This window comes from Bactrocera neohumeralis, chromosome 2, assembly GCF_024586455.1.
Source record: "Bactrocera neohumeralis isolate Rockhampton chromosome 2, APGP_CSIRO_Bneo_wtdbg2-racon-allhic-juicebox.fasta_v2, whole genome shotgun sequence".
NCBI lineage: Eukaryota > Metazoa > Arthropoda > Insecta > Diptera > Tephritidae > Bactrocera > Bactrocera neohumeralis.
In genome coordinates this window covers 15,312,459-15,332,448 of record NC_065919.1, presented here as the reverse complement: position 1 = coordinate 15,332,448, position 19,990 = coordinate 15,312,459, and the positions used below count along the sequence as shown (strand labels likewise).

Genomic DNA, 19,990 nt, shown 5'->3' with positions numbered 1-19,990 from the left:
AAGAACTTGATTCCGATTGTTCAGTTTGTATGGCAGCTATATGTTATAGTGGTCCGATATCAGCAGTTCCGACAAATGAGCAGCTTCTTGAAGAGAAAATGACGTTAACAAAATTTCAAAACGAGATCTTAAAAACTGAGGGACTAGTTCGTATATATACAGACAGACGGACAGACGGGCAGGGCTAAATCGACTCAGCCCAACATACTGATCATTTATATACTATATATAGGTACTTTATAGGGTCTCCGACGCTTCCTTCTGGGTATTACAAACTTCGTGACAAACTTAATATACTCTGTTAAGGGTATAAAAAGTGGGTTTAAAATAAATATTAAGTTCGGCTGTCATTTTAATTTTTCTTTGCCGTTGCACAGTGCTTATCGCTCCACTATGTGGTAAGTATGGACTATTGATACTTTCTTTGATTACTCAATCACTCACACTCCATTATTGGGTAATTATTACGAACGTCAAGAAGTATCGACGGTTTCAAGTTTAGTAAGTAAGTTGTAAAGTTAAACTTCAGCACCAATATTTATTGAATTTAAAATCAGGATTAAGTCATATACAGGGTTTGTCCGGAAAGTAATAGGACTGTGTCGATTTAAAAAAATTTATTGGACCAATCGTTACGATTCTTTAAAGACTTTTCAAATAGGCTCCTTTTGCGTCGATGCAGCGCTGCCAGCGCGATTTACAAGCATTGAAGGCGTCACGCAAGGCATTCTCCGGAAGAGCCTTGAGAGCCGAGGTTCATACTGCTTGTATCCCTCCCTGTCGTCTCAAAATGCTTGCTTTACATCGACCTTTTCAGGCATGGAAACAGAAACGTCCGGGGGGTCACATCTGAGCTGTAGGGCGACTGTGGAAGCGTTGAGATGCCGGCCTTAGTTAGATACTTAGCTGTTCACATGAAAGGCGGTGTTAGCAGATCTGCGTCAGTCGCAGATTTACCGAGTTTCACACAGAATTTAATTGCGTACCTCTGCTCTAACGAACGCTTCATTTTCGTCTTGCACCACTCACAGAAACAAGTCGCGAGAAAATGTTTGTCCTGACTCTCCAGGTGCTCGGAGACAACTGACCAGCCGTTCATTCGTTAGTTAGGAACGCCCTCTACCGAATCCAGTTGGCGCGCTTACGAAATAAAATCAGTCCTATTACTTGCATATTTTGAAGAAATATGGACCGATGATTCAATCGGCCCACAACACCCACCAAACCGTTGTTTTTTCTGGATGAAATGACAGTTCTTGAATTTCTTCAGTTTGCTCTTCGCCCCAAATGTGGCAACTTTGCTTGTTTACATACCCATTGAGCCACAAATGGGCCTCATCGCTGAACAAAATTTGGCTCGAAAACGTCGGATCTTCTTGGAACTTTTTAAGAGCCCATAGATCGAAGTGATGTCGCATGGCAAGGTCGAGCGACTTCAGTTCTTGTACAAGCGCTATTTTGTATGCTTTTAATTTAAGATCTCCTAGAAGAATGAGCCAAGTCGCTCCATACGTCAGTCCGCGTTGCTGCGAACGACGGCGAATCCACTCTCCATGGTCTTCTGATCTGTAAACGTTGTTCAGGCGTAAGTCTTTCCATGATGACTTGCTAAATAATACTGAACAAAAATAACATGGCGGCTTGACACGGCTCGCACGTGATATGTCAAAAAAAAGACTATTGAAAAAAGTTCGTCTACTTGGATCACACGTGATTATAAAAAATATTTAAAATAAAAAAAAAAATATTTAAAATAAAAAAAATATTAAAAAAAAATATTTAGAAAACAGGGCAATTAAGTTCGGAGACCCTATAAAATATGTATATATCAATTTAGCCATTTCCGTCTGTTCGGCTGTCCGTCCTTCTGTCTGTATATACGCCAACGAGCCGGTTTTTGAGATATCGATTTGAAATTTTATACAGTCTCTTTTTCTCCAGGAAGCTGCTCATTTGTCAGAACCGTCTATATCGAAACATTATAGCAAAGTGCTGCCATATAAACTGAACGATCAAAACCATGACCCGGTATAAGTTTTCCATATTCATTATTTTACGAGATATCTTCACAAAATTTGGCTGGATTATTGTCCAAGGCTACGGCACAGTTCTCGAACAAATATGTCAGATCGGACAACATATAGCTGACATATGAACTGACTCCAATTCTTACAGGAACCTTTGTGTTTGTGGCGGAACCGTCAACTGAAGTTTTGTTTGTTTCATTTCTTTTTTTATAATGTAAGCGATATGTTTATAGAAGTGGGCGATATAAGTAAGCGAGACAGGTGTAAAAAAAATGGCGCATCCTGGTGACATTGATCCTGACTCTCCTGGATCAAAAGAAATTCTTAATCATTTTCTATGCTTTTTTTTTAGAAATTAAAATAATTAGAGGGGGAGAGACCGGTGTAAAAAAAATGGCGCATCCTGGTGACATTGATCCTGACTTCCTGAAATTCCTGAATTTTTTTTAAATATTAAAAACAAAAAATTTGACAAGATGCTGGTAGGAACGATAAAGTATTATATAAAGAAGGTTCACACAAAATTTCAAGTAAATCGGTTGTATAGAACTTGAGATAATGCCGGTACCGTGTGGAAAAAAGTAGTTTCGAGAAAAACGCGTTTAAAAAATTCGATACGGCCGAGCCGGGCTAGGTACTGCGTCACTAAAGTAACTGTAGCTCTTAAAATAATTTTAATTTTTAAGAATCCTTTGGAGGATATGTTCTTAAGGGTCTAAACTTTAAATATAAAAATCGATTTTTTCAAAATTCTAGAGTAGAATACCCCCTTAACTTGAGTGATAGGGAATGTTGCAACAGATGTTGACTGAGACAACTCTGTAGTATTAGTATATGTACATTTTCAAATGAGTGACGCTAACTTCTTGAATTTTATATGCCATAAATAGCTGATATATGTAATATTATATAACAATTTTAAATCAATAATATTACAAAAATCAATAAAATACTTTATTACAGCTACAACTCGAGCTACACACCATTTAAACATAGATATCCTCACAATTTTTACACAGTAAATTCATAAATATACAATGTACATTTACCTATTATACATACATATGGTAAATAGGTAAAATATATACATGTATGTATGTATGTATATTGTTATATAAAAGTACTATATTTATGCATGTAAATTGAACTCGCTATCATAGTATAAAGTAATTTAGTTAAATATTTGAAAAGTGTAGTCTTGTATTAGAGAAAAAATGATAGCCACGACAAATTGTGACGCAAATTGCTAATGAGAAATGGGATGTTGCCACAACAGTGTTGAATGCGATTATAACGAGCACAACAAATACGTACAATAAAAGGCAATAATTACGGCTGGAACAATACGAGAAGAAAAACCTTCACGTAAAGTACAGTTATTGTGCAATCGACAATCATTATTAGACCACCGGTTGTATGGAACATGCAAAAAAATGTGTGAGTATGTATGTACATATGACAATAAATATGTGTGATATAAACCGGTACGAGCTTAGATTTCTTTTGAAATTATATATGTATGTATATTTGTTTCTAAAAGGTTTGGGGTCAAATATGCAGCTCGTAAAGGCAGTGCCGGAAGATTACTACACTGATTAGTCGTATTAAATGATGAAAGTTGAAAAATTATTCTACGCATGAGGCGCATTATTTAATGTACTTTAATTATCGACAATTCATTGTGACAAATTTTGGTTTCCATTGATCCCCTAGCCGATCTCCAGGAAGACCTCCGAAATATATGTACATACATATTTCTGTCGGAGAAAAATATTTATTCACTTAAAAACTCAAAGCCAAACAAGTAGGAAAGAATCATCCAAGGGATCGGAATCCAAGCAATTTTATATATACATATGTATATAATATACATATAACACTGACCGACATACGAGGTGTGTTCAAAAAGTATCGCGAATTTTGTGTTTTTTCAAAAATTATTTATTTATTCATGAATATCTATTTTGTCCCCTTCAAAGTAATTCCCATGAGATATTATACACTTGTGCCAACGGTTTTTCCAATCTTCGAAGCACTTCAAAAAATTATTTTTTTTTTTATCTTCTTCAGCTCCTCCTTCGATGCCGTCTTTATCCCGTCAAGAGAAGCGTAACGTCGTCCTTTCGGGCCTCTTCAGTTCAGGGAACAAGAAAAAGTCACAGGGGGCCAAATGTGGGTGGCTGCGGGCATCATTAGTGTGTTTTTTTTTTGTCAAAAAGTCGCGCACAAGCAACGATGTGTGAGCAGGGGCGTTATCGTGGTGCAAAAGCCAATTTTTGTTCTTCCACAAATCCGGGCGTTTCGGGCGGATTGCTTCGCGCAAATTGCGCATAACTTGCAGGTAATATTCCTTATTGACCGTTCTGCCCTGTGGCAAGAACTCATGATGCACCACGCCCCTGCAATCGAAGAAAACTGTCAGCAAACTGTCGCGATACTTTTTGGACGCACCTCGTATTCGGCATACAATTTGTTAGAAAAACGAAAATCATTATATGTAGTACAGGGCTTGTCTGGAATGTAATAGGACTGAGTTGACTTAAAAAAATTTATTGAACCAATGGTTACAATTCTTTAAAAACTTTCAAAATAGTCTCCTTTTGCGTCGATGCAGCGCTGCCAGCGCGATTTCCGAGCATTGAAGGCGTCACGGAAGGCATTCTCTAGAATAGCCTTGAGAGCCGAGGTAATAGCGCACCTCTGCTCCAACGAACGCTGCATTTTCGCCTTGCACCACTCACAGAAACACGTCGCGCGAAAATGTTTGTCCTGACTCTCCAGGTGCTCGGAGACAAGTGACCAGCCGCTCGGTCATTAGCTAGGAACGCCCTCTACCGAATCCAGTCGGTGCGCGCACGCTCCGAAGTACAGTCGCGGCGGAAGAAAATCAGTCCTATTACTTTCCGGACAAACCCTGTAACTTCGAAGTCCTAGATAATTTCGTCCGTCTTGGAATATGTATTAATACCAACTACAATGTTAGCTTCGAAATCCAACGCAGAATATCTCTTGCCAACAGGTGCTACTTTGGATTGAGTAGGCAATTGAGACGTAAAGTCCTTTCTCGAAGAACAAAGACCAAACTTCATAAGTCACTCATCATCCCCGTCCTGCAATATAGTGCAGAGGCATGCACGACGACAACATCTGATGAGTCGGCCTTAGGAGTGTTCGAGAGAAAGGTTTTGTCGAGGATTTATAGTCCTTTGCGCATTGGCTACGTCGAATATCGCATTCGATGGAACGATGAGATATATGACGACATTGACATAGTTTAGCATATTAAAAGACAGCGGCTACGTATGGATGAAAACACCCCAGCTCTGAAAGTATTCGACGCAGTACCCACTGGGGGAAGGAGAGAAAGAGAAAGACCTTCACTCCTGGACCTGGATGCACTTGGTATCCCGAATTGGCACTAAATTGCGAAAAGAAGAAACGACTGGCACGCTGTTGTTAACTCGACTATAACCGTGTAAGCGGTGTCTACGTCAGTAATGAAGACGAAGCAGAGGTAGCACCATGGTTGCGGGATAGTTGTTACAGAAAAATTCCAATTAAAAATTATTAATTAATCAATTTGTGAGTTTGTCGATAATTATCGGGTCAAGGGTCACTTTAGTTGGCAAACTACCAATTTTATAACAAACATTATAATAACAAATAATAACTGGTGAATGAATATAGTAAAACAGGTTCAGAGCTACCTTTGCCTACAATGTGTAACATAAAAGTACTTCCAATTGATTTCACACGGTTCAATCGCATTACATTTTATTTATTTTTAATTTGAATCTAACTCCACAAGAGTAGGACTTTATATTCTGAACTGCCTGAGAAGTAAAAGCTTAATGAAAATTGTCATACTGAACTTCGGACCATTTCTTGTAAACCCACAATTGGGTGTCCTAAAACCTTTTTGTAGCGCTCCCCAAAAACTTCTGAATTTATGAGAGATTTTTTGTGTATAAAATACTCTGAGAGGAGCAAGTGTCAACTCTCTCTATGCTTTTGGATTTTATTTTAGCTGGATTTTCGTAATTAATGAGCCATTGATTCACACAGTTTCGAAAGCCGCACTGTTAGAATAGTCGCTTGGAACAAATAATCAGCGATACAGAATTTGTATACCATACTTTTTATACTCTCGCAACAATGTTGCTAAGGAGAGTATTATAGTTTTGTTCACATAACGGTTGTTTGTAAGTCCTAAAACTAAAAGAGTCAGATATAGGGTTATATATACCAAAGTGATCAGGGTGACGAGTAGAGTCGAAATCCGAATGTCTGTCTGTCCGTCCGTCCGTCCGTCCGTGCAAGCTGTAACTTGAGTAAAAATTGAGATATCATGATGAAACTTGGTACACGTATTCCTTGGCTCCATAAGAAGGTTAAGTTCGAAGATGGGCAAAATCGGCCAACTGCCACGCCCACAAAATGGCGGAAACCGAAAACCTATAAAGTGTCATAACTAAGCCATAAATAAAGATATTAAAGTGAAATTTGGGAGGGGCATATTGGGACGTAATTTTTTTGGAAAAGTGGGCGTGGCCCCGCCCCCTACTATGTTTTTTGTACGTATCTCGGAAACTACTATAGCTATGTCAACCAAACTCTACAGAGTCGTTTTCTTCAGGCATCTCTATATACAGTTCAATGGAAGAAATCGGATAATAACCACGCCCACCTCCCATACAAAGGTTATGTTGAAAATCACTAAAAGTGCGTTAACGGACTAACAAAAAACGTCAGAAACACTAAATTTTACGGAAGAAATTGCAGAAGGAAGCTGCACACAGGCTTTTTTTAAAAATTGAAAATGGGCGTGGCGTCGCCCACTTATGGACCAAAAACCATATCTCAGGAACTACTGGACCGATTTCAATGAAATTCGGTATATAATATTTTCCTAACACCCTGATGACATGTACGAAATACAGGTGAAATCGGTTCACAACCACGCCTTCTTCCAATATAACGCTATTTTGAATTCCATCTGATGCCTTCTCTGTATAATACGAGTATAAACATTAGGAACCAATGATGATAGCGGAATAAAACTTTACAAAAATACGGTATTTGAAAAATATGTAAATGACGTATAATGAAATCTCGATTATCACTTTATCATGCGAGAGTATAAAATGTTCGGTGACACCCGAACTTAGCCCTTCCTTACTTTTTTCTCCTTGCTATTTTGTAAGGAATTCTTTCCTGAATACTTTATATGTGCTTACATCGGCATTAAATTAATTTGTGCAACCGTAATTGATTGTGGAGAGAAGAATTTAAATATTTTTATTATCAACTAATGAATAAGTGAGCTATAAAAGTTGCGACATTAAAAAGCACTTCAATCAATTTTATTATAAAAGAGGGCAACTACGGTGTTACTATGTAAGGCAAATAAATCCAATTTACGATGTCTGCGTAATGAAATTACGAAGATCTGTGGTTTTCACATGCACTCACACATATTTAATTAAAGTTCTATAGTTAGTACCTTTTTTTTTGGTTTGAGACAATGTATTAACTGTAAATCCGAACGGAATGTGATGTAAAATGTGCGAAAGTTAGGATTCGGCGAGTGGTCGGAGATGAACAGCGGAGCGAGGATGCTGTAACTGGAGAGAGAATAATGTATTTGTGTACAGTTATTGTATTGAACAACAACACAAAAGTTGGCTTTCATTTCGAGATGAGTTTTGTTCCACTTTTTTTGTTTTTGATTTTTCCATCAATGCCAATGCGGTAAAATGTCCTGCATGGAACACATAGATATCTGTAGCTGTGGTGACAATGTTTTAATGAGAGAATGGAGACACATCCATGTACATACATATGTATGCATGTATGTGAACTATGGATGTTTTGAAACAAAGGCAATGAGCAATGGAAAAGTTTACGTACTCTTATTGCAACAACGTTGTCATTCATAACGGCAGCGAGCGCATGAGAAACAAGCCACAAACCAGTAGAGTCGGCGAAAGGACACAATTTCTATTCTTGCTTCGTTATTTTTGATGTAGCCACTGTTTGCTCAAATAATTCATCGCGCGCTGATGATGTGCAGACAGACTTTTCCTGAACACAAATGTCGGCGCGTCTGAAAGGCATCAGCAAATGAAAAGCGAGTGGTCCGCTGATATCTATGAAAGCTGGAGAATACGTTGAAGATGTGCCTGTGTCTCTGCATGATAATGAAAATGTCACAACTATTATTATGTGGTCACACAATGAAGTCTTAGTTAGGTAAACAAAATCATTCAAACTGTAATAGAGAGCATAGCAATAAGTCCGTACTTGGTAGACCGCTATAGTCTTTGTAATGTTTTTTGAATAACGAATTTTGACTTTTCTCTTTTAAAATAAAATTATCTGTGCAAAAAATAATAAGTCCAAAAACAGTGTTGAACATCGCCATAACGGTTTATTGAAATAAAATTTAGTCCCTTATATTAAATATTTTCAGATATATTTATGCCCTGAACAGTGTTGCCATGAAGCTTGTAACACCTAAAAGGAAACTTCGGAAACCCCAAAGTTTACCATGTAGATAATTGATCAGTGTGACTTGCTGAGTCGATTTAGCCATGTTCGTCTGTGTGTCTGTCTGTCTGTATATATACGAACTAGTGCTTCAGTGTTTGAGATATCGACCAGAAATTTTGCACATGGTTCTTTTCTCGCCAAGACGCTATTGATTTATCGAAACCGCCGATATCGGACCACTACAGCATATAGCTGCCATATATGTAGTAAACGGAATCGCACGACCGAGATGGCCAATTGCCCGGACCATTTCTTGAGATAACACGTTCAACAAACTTGGTTGCCAATAAATCGATTGTGACATTCGCTGTGTGGCTTATGGCGAAGTCCTGTTGAAACCACATATTATCCAAGCCCATATCATCCAATTCGGGCCAAAAATATTCGATTATCGATGAACGGTAACGCCGCCGGCCCATTAACCGTAAGAAACCGTATTTTTTCGGGATGCAATGGTGTCTCACGGAGTACGTGTGGATTGCTGTCTGACCAATAACGCATATTTTGCTTATTGACGAAGCCATTCAGCCAGAAAGGACGAGGACTTCTTTGTCTCACTGGCACGAGAAAATTTTGTACTGTATTAGTGGATTAAAATTTTTAAGACGCTCAATTGTTGATCTGACAGGACGATTTTGATGACCATAAATTGGACGCTCTTTAAGTTGAGACTACTGATTTCGGTAGTATACATACATATACATATATATATATACATATATGTATATAGCGTATATTGTATATATACTCTAGGTGTTCACTGGATTTACATTTCATTTTAATATTTTCTCTACAATTCATAAAACAAAAACAACTGAGAAGCACGTGCCCAAAAGTGACATTATTTTTAATGCCCATGTAGACGGGCCAAACCAGGGAGACAGAAATGATACGTTCAGGAACGTTGACTAAACACACCCACACGCCAACCGGCAGCCTAAACGTAGCATTCAATTCACCTGCCGCCATGCACCCACTCACAAACACTGGCCACCCAACCAATCAACCGAAAACAAATAAACCACCAGCCATTCAAACAATTCATCTGCTGCCACCGGAGTAATGCTGCGCATTTTAATGAAATCCAACAACAGTAAATGCGGCAAAAATGCAAGCCAAGCGCTTTGAGCGGCTCATGGTCCCAATGGCAGTTATATTCGTTATTTACACTCGTTCGTCCGCACAGCTGTGCTCTGTGACAGCAGCGGCGAGGACGGACGGGTGACGTTGCAAATGTATTGAATTCATGACGCGTTGCAATGGAATAATTGCTGGGAACCGCTGGGAACTGGATGGTGGAGTTCAGATTTTTAGTTGAAATTGAAATTGAGCTGCCATATTTAATGAAAGAAAACAAACACAAAGATAAAAAGTTTAAAGTTTACAGTTTCTGTTGAAGTAATTTCTGAATTTTATTAAACTTTTAAAAGTATTCAAAATTAAAAGTTTTTTTTTCGTATTTCACCACAGAAATTTAATAAAACAAATTTAATATTAAGTTATACGCCGAAATGTAGGCCACGTTTTTATTTCATTATTTCTCAAAGTATACATTTAGGCTAAGCATATTAGCTAAAACCTGTGTGAATTTTTATTTATATCACTTCATTAGAACTACTACATATATAATTAAAATACTCCTTACTACTGTGGGCAAAAAATAGTACGACTTTCTAATTTAAATTTCGCCTGAAAACCGATTCGTCGAAGTATTTATTTCTATGTTGGTATAACTGTCAGTGATAAATGTGCCAAATATCACATCAATATAATTATTAGTGTATGTTATACGCTTGTCTTTCTGAAGTACATAAAGTTCATTCGGCGATCAACAAAGAAGTTCCGTTAAATTTCGCGTGCGGAATCAAATTTCTGGTGCCGAAATGTTCAGAATGTTCGAAAAGGCTTTCGGTGATAATTGTTTGTCACGAACAAGTTTTTTTTATTGGTACAAATTATTTAAAGAGATTTGAGAACGCGTATGACGACGAACCACGTGCCGGACGGCCATCAATGTCAACTGATGATCAAGACGTCAATAAAATAAAGGAATTGGTGCTTGATAATCGATGATTTATAGGCAGAGATCCTACTGGCATCGTAGACATATCGATGGGATCATTGAAAACCATTTTGAAAGAACATTTGGGCCTAAAAAAATTGAAATCACGATTGGTTCCGAAATCAATAAATTTTTAAGAAAAACAGTGTTGCATTAACGTCTGTGAAACAATGCTTTCCGACTACCAGGATGCCATGAAACGTATTATTACTGGCGACGTGTCTTGAATCCATGCTTACGACATGGAAACAAATGAGCAATCGAAATATCGAATATCGTGACAAAGGTGAGTTGCAGCCGAAAAAGGCACGTCAACCGGCCAAACTGTCAACAAAGAATACGATTTGAGTGTTATGCGTCGTTTGTGCGAAGAAATTCGTAAAAATATGCCGGAATTATGGGCCGATAACTCTTGGTTTTTGCACCACGATAATGCTCCGTCGCCTACTGCATTGATTCTTCGTGAGTTTTTCAACCAATATCGTGTCGCAACCACCGTATTCGCCTGGCTTAGCTCTGTGTAACTTCTGGCTATTCAGTAAACTCAAATGACCGCTTCGGGGAAACCGTTTTGAGTCAATTGAAGACATTCAACGTGAAGCCCTACACGCATTTAAGCCTATTTCGAGAAATGACTTTAACAACTGTTTTAAGGATTGGAAAAAATGTTGGCACAAGTGTATTGGGGCCAAGGGGGATTACTTTAAGGAGGTGGACATAGATTCTGAGAATAAATTAAGAAAATTTAAAATTATGAACAAAGTCTTACTATTTTTTGCTCACAGTAGTGTATAGCAAACTATTAAAAGAGATTTGTCCATTATTATATACATACATATATATTTTTCTATAAAGCACAAAACTTTTTCGAGTGATATAAGGGTGTATGTACTACACCACCGAAAAGGAGAAATCACTGTTTACATAAATGTATGGTTAGAGCAAAATTTTTCTAATTCCACTTCCTTTAAATCCCCCAAACGACATTGAAATGACAGCAAAAAAGAGGCCACACAGCCTTTTATTTTTATGCAGCCAAAATCGCAAATAAATATAACGCCGACAAGCTAAAAACACGCAACGATACGAGTTCTAAACTAGTGTCCAACACTTGAGAGTGCATAAAAAGCGGAAATTGTTTTTGCGGAACTTTAACAAGGCGGCACATAAGGACACCTAAGGGCCAGGCTACAGTATAAAGTCAATGGCACTTTGTTAAGCGCCAACTGTAATATGAAACTTTTACGCAAAGTTTGAGTGTCATGCATAGTAAGTGTGTTGAAGCGTCACAGGTCAAAAGTTGTTGCGCGCCTTAAAGTATGCTAAGTCAATACTAAAACAACGAAATATTTGTTTGTTTGTTGTCAAAAAAGTCTTGCGGTATTTTCACTAGTTGGCGCTGAAAGCGCGTAGTTCTAGTTTTATTCGTCGCATCGGGTCATGCTATACCTTTTTGGAAAGCTCATTTCACGCGCTAACATGTGTTTGGTTGATTGTCGTTTCTTTTAAGTCGTTCGTGAGTTATAGCGTCGCAAACATGGAGCAAAATAAAGAGAAAATACGGCATATTTTACAGTACTACTACGATAAAGGCAAAAATGCATCTCAAGCCACCAATAAAATTTGTGCAGTTTATGGACCCGATACAGTTTCCATTTCCACCGCACAACGATGGTTTCAACGTTTTCGTTCTGGTGTAGAGGTGGTCGAAGATGCGCCACGCTTCGGAAGGTCTGTCGTCGAAAATTGCGATAAAATCGCTGAATTGGTCGAAAGAGACCGGCATAGTAGCAGCCGTAGCATCGGTCAAGAGCTGGGCATGAGTCATCAAAAATTCATTTCAATTTCAATAAAAAAAAAAATTCAATAAAAATACCGCAAGACTTTTTTGACAACCCATTATATGAAAATTTCAGCAAAATATTGTTTAGTGAATAGTGTAAGAACTATATACATATGTATATACAAATATCACAAAAGTGTTTTGTAGTCCTTTTTGTTGGAATAAACACCCATTTTTTTCTAAAAAGTATCCACTCATAAAACGCCACAAATAAAGTAATATTTTAATATAGTTCTTCAAATTTCGGATTACAAAAGTTCTTCGAATTCATTTACATTTGTTTGTGCATCACACACATCGTTTGCAAATGTGTCATAAAAAGTTTTGTTGGTTATTATTTTTATATCTCAATAAGTCCTTGTGTAGATTTGTACGCACATTAGCATAAACATGGCAAGTGGTTGCCACCTTCGGCGCTGACAAAAAATGCGCCACGAAAATACGCCTGTGAAGAGTTTCCACTTCAATTACATTACGAAGACATCGTTTTGTGGGCGACCATTCAGTTTTTTTTTTTTTTGCTCCTAGTTTGTATGTTCTCTTTTCTTTGTGTTTTTTGTAAACGACAGCTTTTGTGGTATTTCTACTCTTACTCATTTTATAGCTTTTTTTATTAACCTCACGGCATATTTCGCCTCTTTTTCAACTCCTTTCTTTATGTATTAATGCAAAATTTGTGTTTTTAGGCCGCTATGCTGTCAAAACGCAAACTCTACAATCATAAGAATACCCAGTAGCTTAAAGGAAATATCCCAAAACACAGTATTGTTGGTGTGTGGAATGAGACTAGTATATTTTTCAGCAATTTCATTCTATATAGCAGAAGTTACTGGTTAAATCCTATATATTGTTGTTGTAACGGGTACCCAATCCCCGTTAGGATAGTAAGGATTAGCTAAGTTGTCGTCGACGCCATCCAACGGAAGGTCTAAGAAACGTGCCGTTTCGACGGATTCGGGCCAAAAGGAGAGGGGTGTCAGATGAGTGGGGTTTGTGGGGCATGCACAAAGAGATGGCCAGTGTTATACGAAGACTTAATCCACGCAGGATATATGTATATTAGATATGTATGTCGGGGTCTATTCTGGATAGGTAGAAGTTTAACCTGCTACAATATCCAGAAAGAAGTTGCGCAATGGTCACTCTCATTTCTCGCGGCAACTCTGCAATATGTGGTGGTTTGACTCGGTGAAGGTGTTGATGGTTTCACTGTGAATGGCGGTCAGTGCATGTCGGAAGTTAGTTGCATCCGAAGTCTGCGTATTGTTTGATGTCGTCGATGTAGTTGATGACCTCCGCACAAGTAGGTGACTGCAGGGTTGATTTCTCCGAGAGCACTACAGCAGAAATTGGCATAAACCTTTATTTTAACCTACCCGCAAAGAAAATAATCCAGAGGCGTTAAATCGCATGAACATTTGTCTGGGCCATTTCTGGAAATTGACGGGTCGCCAAACTCTGCACGCAATGTTTCCATGTTTAGACGGGCAACATCAGGCAGCGCATCGTCTTGTTGGAAGTAGGGATCGTCCTGGTCGATTTTTATTAAATTCCGAGAAAAGCCGGTGTTATATACATAGCTCGCTATTGATGGTAACGACACTGCCTTCCTCATTTTGAAAGAAATAAGGACCGATGTAGGCGCCATACCAACAAGAAACGGGAAAATTTCAATTCCGACAACAGCCGGTTCTACGCACCGGAATTGACCCGGATTTTATCCGGCAAGGGCTGTTATTTCGGAGAGGAAGATAAATTCTTGGGGAAGAAGTAGCGTTTCCTGAACCACACGAGAATTTGACATACAATTTTGTTCGTTGACGAAACCACTAAGCCAGAAATGGGCCTCATCTGAGATGATTTTTCGTTGAACGTGAATTTGCGTAATAATCTTGGACAAATTTCAAGCGTTGTACCGGAGTGAAACGTGACATGATGAAAAGGCTGAAAATACTGAAAAAATTTAACACAAACCCATAAACAAACATGGCATGGCATGTCCTCTCTTTTTGTAGACGGTGTATATTGAATAATTTATTCAGAACAGCAATGAAAAACATATTTTTTATTGACATTTCATGAACTAATTTACTTGTCACTTGACAGCAGTGACGTTTTGCACCGTTATATACCAGTTTACCACTGCTTTTTATGCTTGGCAATTGTTACTACAGTTTATTTATGAGCCATGCATTAAAGGCCATAGCAACAACACCTTCCGACTTGTTTTATGCAAATTTTATGTTCAATTTCGGCGCTAATGTATGAATTTTTACCGGTGGCATATTTGATAGGCACTTGGCGACGACGTTTTATGTTCTTGCGGAGGACAATCGGATTATGCCAATATAATAGTATGAGTGCCACTGGAGTATGACAAGTCTTGTTAAAAAAAATTGTGAGCATTGGCAGGCGAAAATGTTGTGTGAAAGGAGGAGACAATTGGACTTAATGTAGTGACGTCAACTTCCCTCGCTAGAAAGGATCGATAATTTTGTTTTGACACAGAAGAAATTGTTCACATACAAGTTACTGTAATGTACTTCCTTATATACCAATTTATTTTCATAAAAATGTGGTTGTATGTGTGGTTATGTGTGTAAGTATATCTGTTGGCAAACATTTGTGGTCAAAAGCATAAAATAACATAATAATTGGATAGTCAAAAGAAGCCGCAATTCCGCATGCGATATGTATATATGACACATACATATACTTGTACATATATTGTATAATATTTGTTTATACATATGTATGTATGTATACTGGTATACCCAAATACCTACCGTATTGGTTGACGAGTGCAGTAAATTGAGCAAACTTTGTGAGTGGTCTATTTTTAGATTATTTATACAAATTTATGGAACGAGTCCCTTTCTTTATATTATATTTAAGTAGTAAAACTTTGTGTGAAACATATGAAAGGCTGGTGAATAGAGTAATTTGCTGTCCACCAAATTACATATGTAGATAAATTGATTATATGTAAAAGTATTTTGTAGATATATTTAAATATGCATATAGGGATAATTGTTAAGGAGTGTGAGATGCGAATTGCTCAAGCAATTAATATATGGACAGCAAATTATATATTTTACGATTTTCATTAGTATGGCATATGACTATGATTAGTGAGGTATGAGCTCCTGAATAGTCACGAATATCATTCATAACCGATATACATAAGTATATACATCACAACTTACATACAAACTAAGAAAAAAATGTTAACTTCGACTTCACCTTATTCACTTACTAGATTTTGATCGGCCAGTTTGTATGGCAGCTATATGCTATAGTAGTCCGATCTGAAGAAGCTCTCCAAATATTGTATCTTTGCCTTAGACAATAATCCATACTAAATTTCCTCAACATATCTTGTAAAATAGGATATTTTTCTTACAGGAACTTAATTTCAATTGTTCAGTTTGTATGGCAGCTATATGCTATAGTGGTGCGCTTTCGACGATTCCGGCAAATGGGCAGCTTCTTGGAGAGAAAAGGACAAGTGCTAAATTTCAGATCGATATCTTAAAAACTGAGAGACTAATTAGCGTATATGGTATAGAGAGGGATAGACAGACGGATGTGGCCTAATTGTTTTAGCTTTTCAGGCTAATCATTTATGTATATAAACATTTCCTAGGATCTGCGACGTTTTCCTCTGGGTGTTACAAATTTCGTGACAAACTTTATACATACATATATCTTGTTCAGGGTATGAATATATATTTGTAAATTTTTATGCACAAAACTAAACATGTTATTCTTAGCTCTAGTTCCTTTCACAACAAACTGTCACTTCTAATGCGCTTTATTGTAGTTATAACACTTCTAAGTTTTCCCTACAGCACATATCCTACACATCCGCTTTGGCTTAAGCCTGCACTACACCCCCGTCTAACTGTTAAGCCCTCGACACATTCTATTACTACTACTCACTTTCATTGAAAGACAAAGCAGAAATACATAAATGGAAATAATAGCTACAACAATAACATCAAAAGTGTTTATGTTTGTTTTTGTTATTGCTTTGTCGCACACTAATGACTACAGATTTTCTCAACAGCGCAAATTGAATTGGTTCTTAGTGATTATATCCTGTGGCGCGTGTATTTATTCATTTATTCCACAACACTTAGTTTATATATAGAACGCTTATACCGGCTCCGACGATCAACTAGCAGGTTGTCACAAAAGGCAATGTACATGGTGTCAATGTCAGTGTTAGGTGATAGGCGTTGTTGTTGGTGGTGCTGGTATTGTGAAGCATTCAACTTAACTAATCATTTTATGGTCAACTCGGAGTACTGGAGACAGAAAGTGTGGAACCCGCAAAGGAGTGACCATTGCGACTTTGTGGTTGATGGGTACTTTTATATGTACCATATATACATATATATTTATAAAGATGCTAATGAAGAGATAAGAACTATGGTAGAATTTACATAAATGTTTAGAATTATAATCTCTAATATAGTTTATCCTTGAATGGAAAATTTTTTTGAAGTAACATAGTAGTATATTTTTGTTGGTATTATAATCACTTGCAACATTCCCCAACATTACGTTTCTTTCTTTCCTCTTTCCGACCGTACATTGCCTGTAAATGGTTTTGAATGTAATTTTTAATATTTTATCCTCCTTTCCAATCGGTTTAAATTCATGTATTATTTTTTTGCTTAAAAAAATTTTACCTTGTTCTATGAATAGTAGGTTCTCAATTATTTTCATTCATAAAGCAATAAAAAAAATAACAATTACCTTCGAGTAGCTTTCTGTGGAGCGAATATCATTTATGGTCCATGGCAACATTGCGGCGGAGTAGCGCGGATCCACAGAGGCGCTGCCGCGGTATGTTAACGAAACAAGACGTGTCTTCATTTTGTTTCCAAACGTAGTCTCAAGTCAATAATTATAATTGTAATAATAACCGAAAGGACTTTAAATCTCGTCAGCACACATTCACATTTATTTATCTATACGTTTTTCAATACGGCACTAAATAGAGTTTGATTTACGATCCGCACAAATCACTGTTATTTTAAAGTTCTTTAAAGTATTCGAACAGTTTTGGACGCACATGACTCATCTGTAGCAATGAGTGAAGGAATTGAGGACGTTTTGTAAAAAAATGCATACACAGAAGTAGGCAGTTTAAGTAGACAATGAATTTACAAAATTTTCAGGCTAATCAGAAAACTGGTGGTACGTGGTAGCTTCTACGTTGATGGCAGTGAGGATAATGGATTAATACATACATACATATGTACACTTAAATATGAGAATATGCGTAAGTATGCGAGTTAATAGTCTAAAATATATAATTGAGCATGCGACTAATGGAATTTAGGACAAACGACAACAACACAAGTGGCATATAAATCTCAACATTTGCTTGTTAGTGTTGATTCCAGCGAGATTTTTTGGTTTTTTAGTTTACCTAAATATGTTATGTACTGTTTAAGTAATTATTTCTGGTAAATTTGCTTTGACAACGCTTTTGTTTTTGCGTCTGTACCAAATGGAGGCGTACTTATAGCCACTATACCTAAAACGCGGCTGACCGTTTCCTTTTTGGCGAATATCGATTTTTCATGAATTTCGCTTCTATAGCAATGGGTGTCACTTGGATTTCACATGCACACACACAGTAGCAATATAAAAGATTTCCTTTCATTCCATTAGGAAACGCACTCGCTTGTTTAGACAAACCGCAAAAAGTAAGTTACTTTATACACAAGAGACACTTTTCTGCACTATATATGTATGTATAAAACACTACTTCGAATTTTTTTACAATTTAGGTGATTTTCCAGCGTTTGCGTTATATAAAAACGTTTTTTTTTTTGCATATGTATATAATACAGATATATGCTTTATGAGTTACTCCTTCCAAAGGATATCAAATAATATTTTTTTCATCAAATTCCAACGCTATTCATTCATCCGCACCATTTGTACACAACGAGAATCCACTGAAAACTGCACTTGACCAAATATGACACCACAGTGAATTGTATGTCTATGCCATTTTCTCTACATCCTTGCGCACTAAACTACTTTGCGAATATTTCGCCTTTCACATTATCCTTTGTCAGTTAGCACCACATTCCTTTCTATAAGGTTTAGATTTATGTTCCCTAAATCGCTTGAATTTCGCGGTTATCGGCGCAGTCGCGGTTAATATTGTTTTATTTTGCTTATTATTTTGCACCTGGTTGACATTTGAATTTGACGTTTACTCAAACAATTGTCAAAAAGTATTTAATAGCAAAGACGTAAACCATCGCACTAAAAGGTGATTCATAATGCAAAAAGTGAGGAAGAAATGAATTTAAAATTTTCAAAAATTTTTAGGAACGTAAAAATGCAAGTTGTGATACAAGTAATGTTAAATTTAAAAATAAATACTCCGATCAGGTTAAGTTTCGGGTGTTAATATTATTTATTTTTGTGATATTAAATTCTATGTTCAACAAAATTGAAATTTTGTTTTAAAAATTCACATCCACTGAATAATGCTGCCTAAAAGTATGCAATTATGTTCATGAATGAGTACGAAATCAATTTGTTTATTGAAACATTGAGTCAACAAATATTGCGAATGAGGCATCTTTTTTATAGCTAGCTGTATACTTATATTAACAATATACTATATCTAATGAACCGAAAACCTTTTATAACTTCTAAGAAATTTAAGAATTCAAGAAAAACGATAATTTGATCTCAATGCAAGCCCGCCGCTTTATTCACACAATTTTTGTCTTAAAATTTCCCATCCGGGTCACCCTGTGTATATGACGTTAACAACGTCAACGTGCATCTATGCAAAAATGGAAACGGCAGCAATCAGTTTTTATTTTGAATTCTCGCGTCCGCCCTTCATTTTCGCCAAAAATAGACATCAAACATTTTAATTTGTTTTTACTCAGTTTCGCATTTAAAATTTTTGGTATTTGACTGGGCGAATATGGCATGAAGTCGAGTATCTCATGCAAGGCATCTACTGTTGCATTGGCAGCCGGCAAAAGTGCTTGCACACAAACACATACAAATGTGCATATGTATATTAAAGCACGTATGCTACGCATATAAGTATGGCTAATTAATTTGCCCACAATTCCAAGCAAATAAACGTTGTAGCTTCTAAAAGGCTTGCGTTCACATGTGGAGAGGAATGAATTGTTTGACTGAAATGAGTATGCAACACAAAAATACATACATATGTAGATATACATATACGAAATAGCATTTGTACAGCTCTTTTTGCACTCATATGCCTGGCAATTTGTAATTATATGATATTATGGCAAACAAAAACAAAAAAGCAATAGCGAACGACTGATAAGATATCGCTCTTGGCTAGTATTTACAAATGGATTTGTGAACATACATATGAACATACACTTATACACATTTACATAAGTACATTTGTATATGCGAGCAGTTTTATTTGTTGAGGAATGTTAAGCACATATGTTTGTAAGTGCTTGATTATAAAAG

At 36.9% G+C, this 19,990-nt stretch overlaps 1 protein-coding gene across 2 annotated transcripts in view; it reads right to left on the bottom strand.

Moving 5' to 3' along the window:
- Positions 1-18,649, bottom strand: part of LOC126767293 (TBC1 domain family member 4) — a 54,229-nt gene extending 35,580 nt beyond the window's left edge. For both annotated transcript variants that reach the window (XM_050484851.1, XM_050484855.1), the window contains exon 1: positions 17,249-18,649. In XM_050484851.1, the coding sequence (XP_050340808.1) occupies positions 17,249-17,368 (120 nt within the window). In that variant the 5' untranslated portion in view covers positions 17,369-18,649. The remainder of the gene's footprint in view (positions 1-17,248) is intronic.
- Between the last annotated feature and the right edge of the window lie 1,341 nt (positions 18,650-19,990).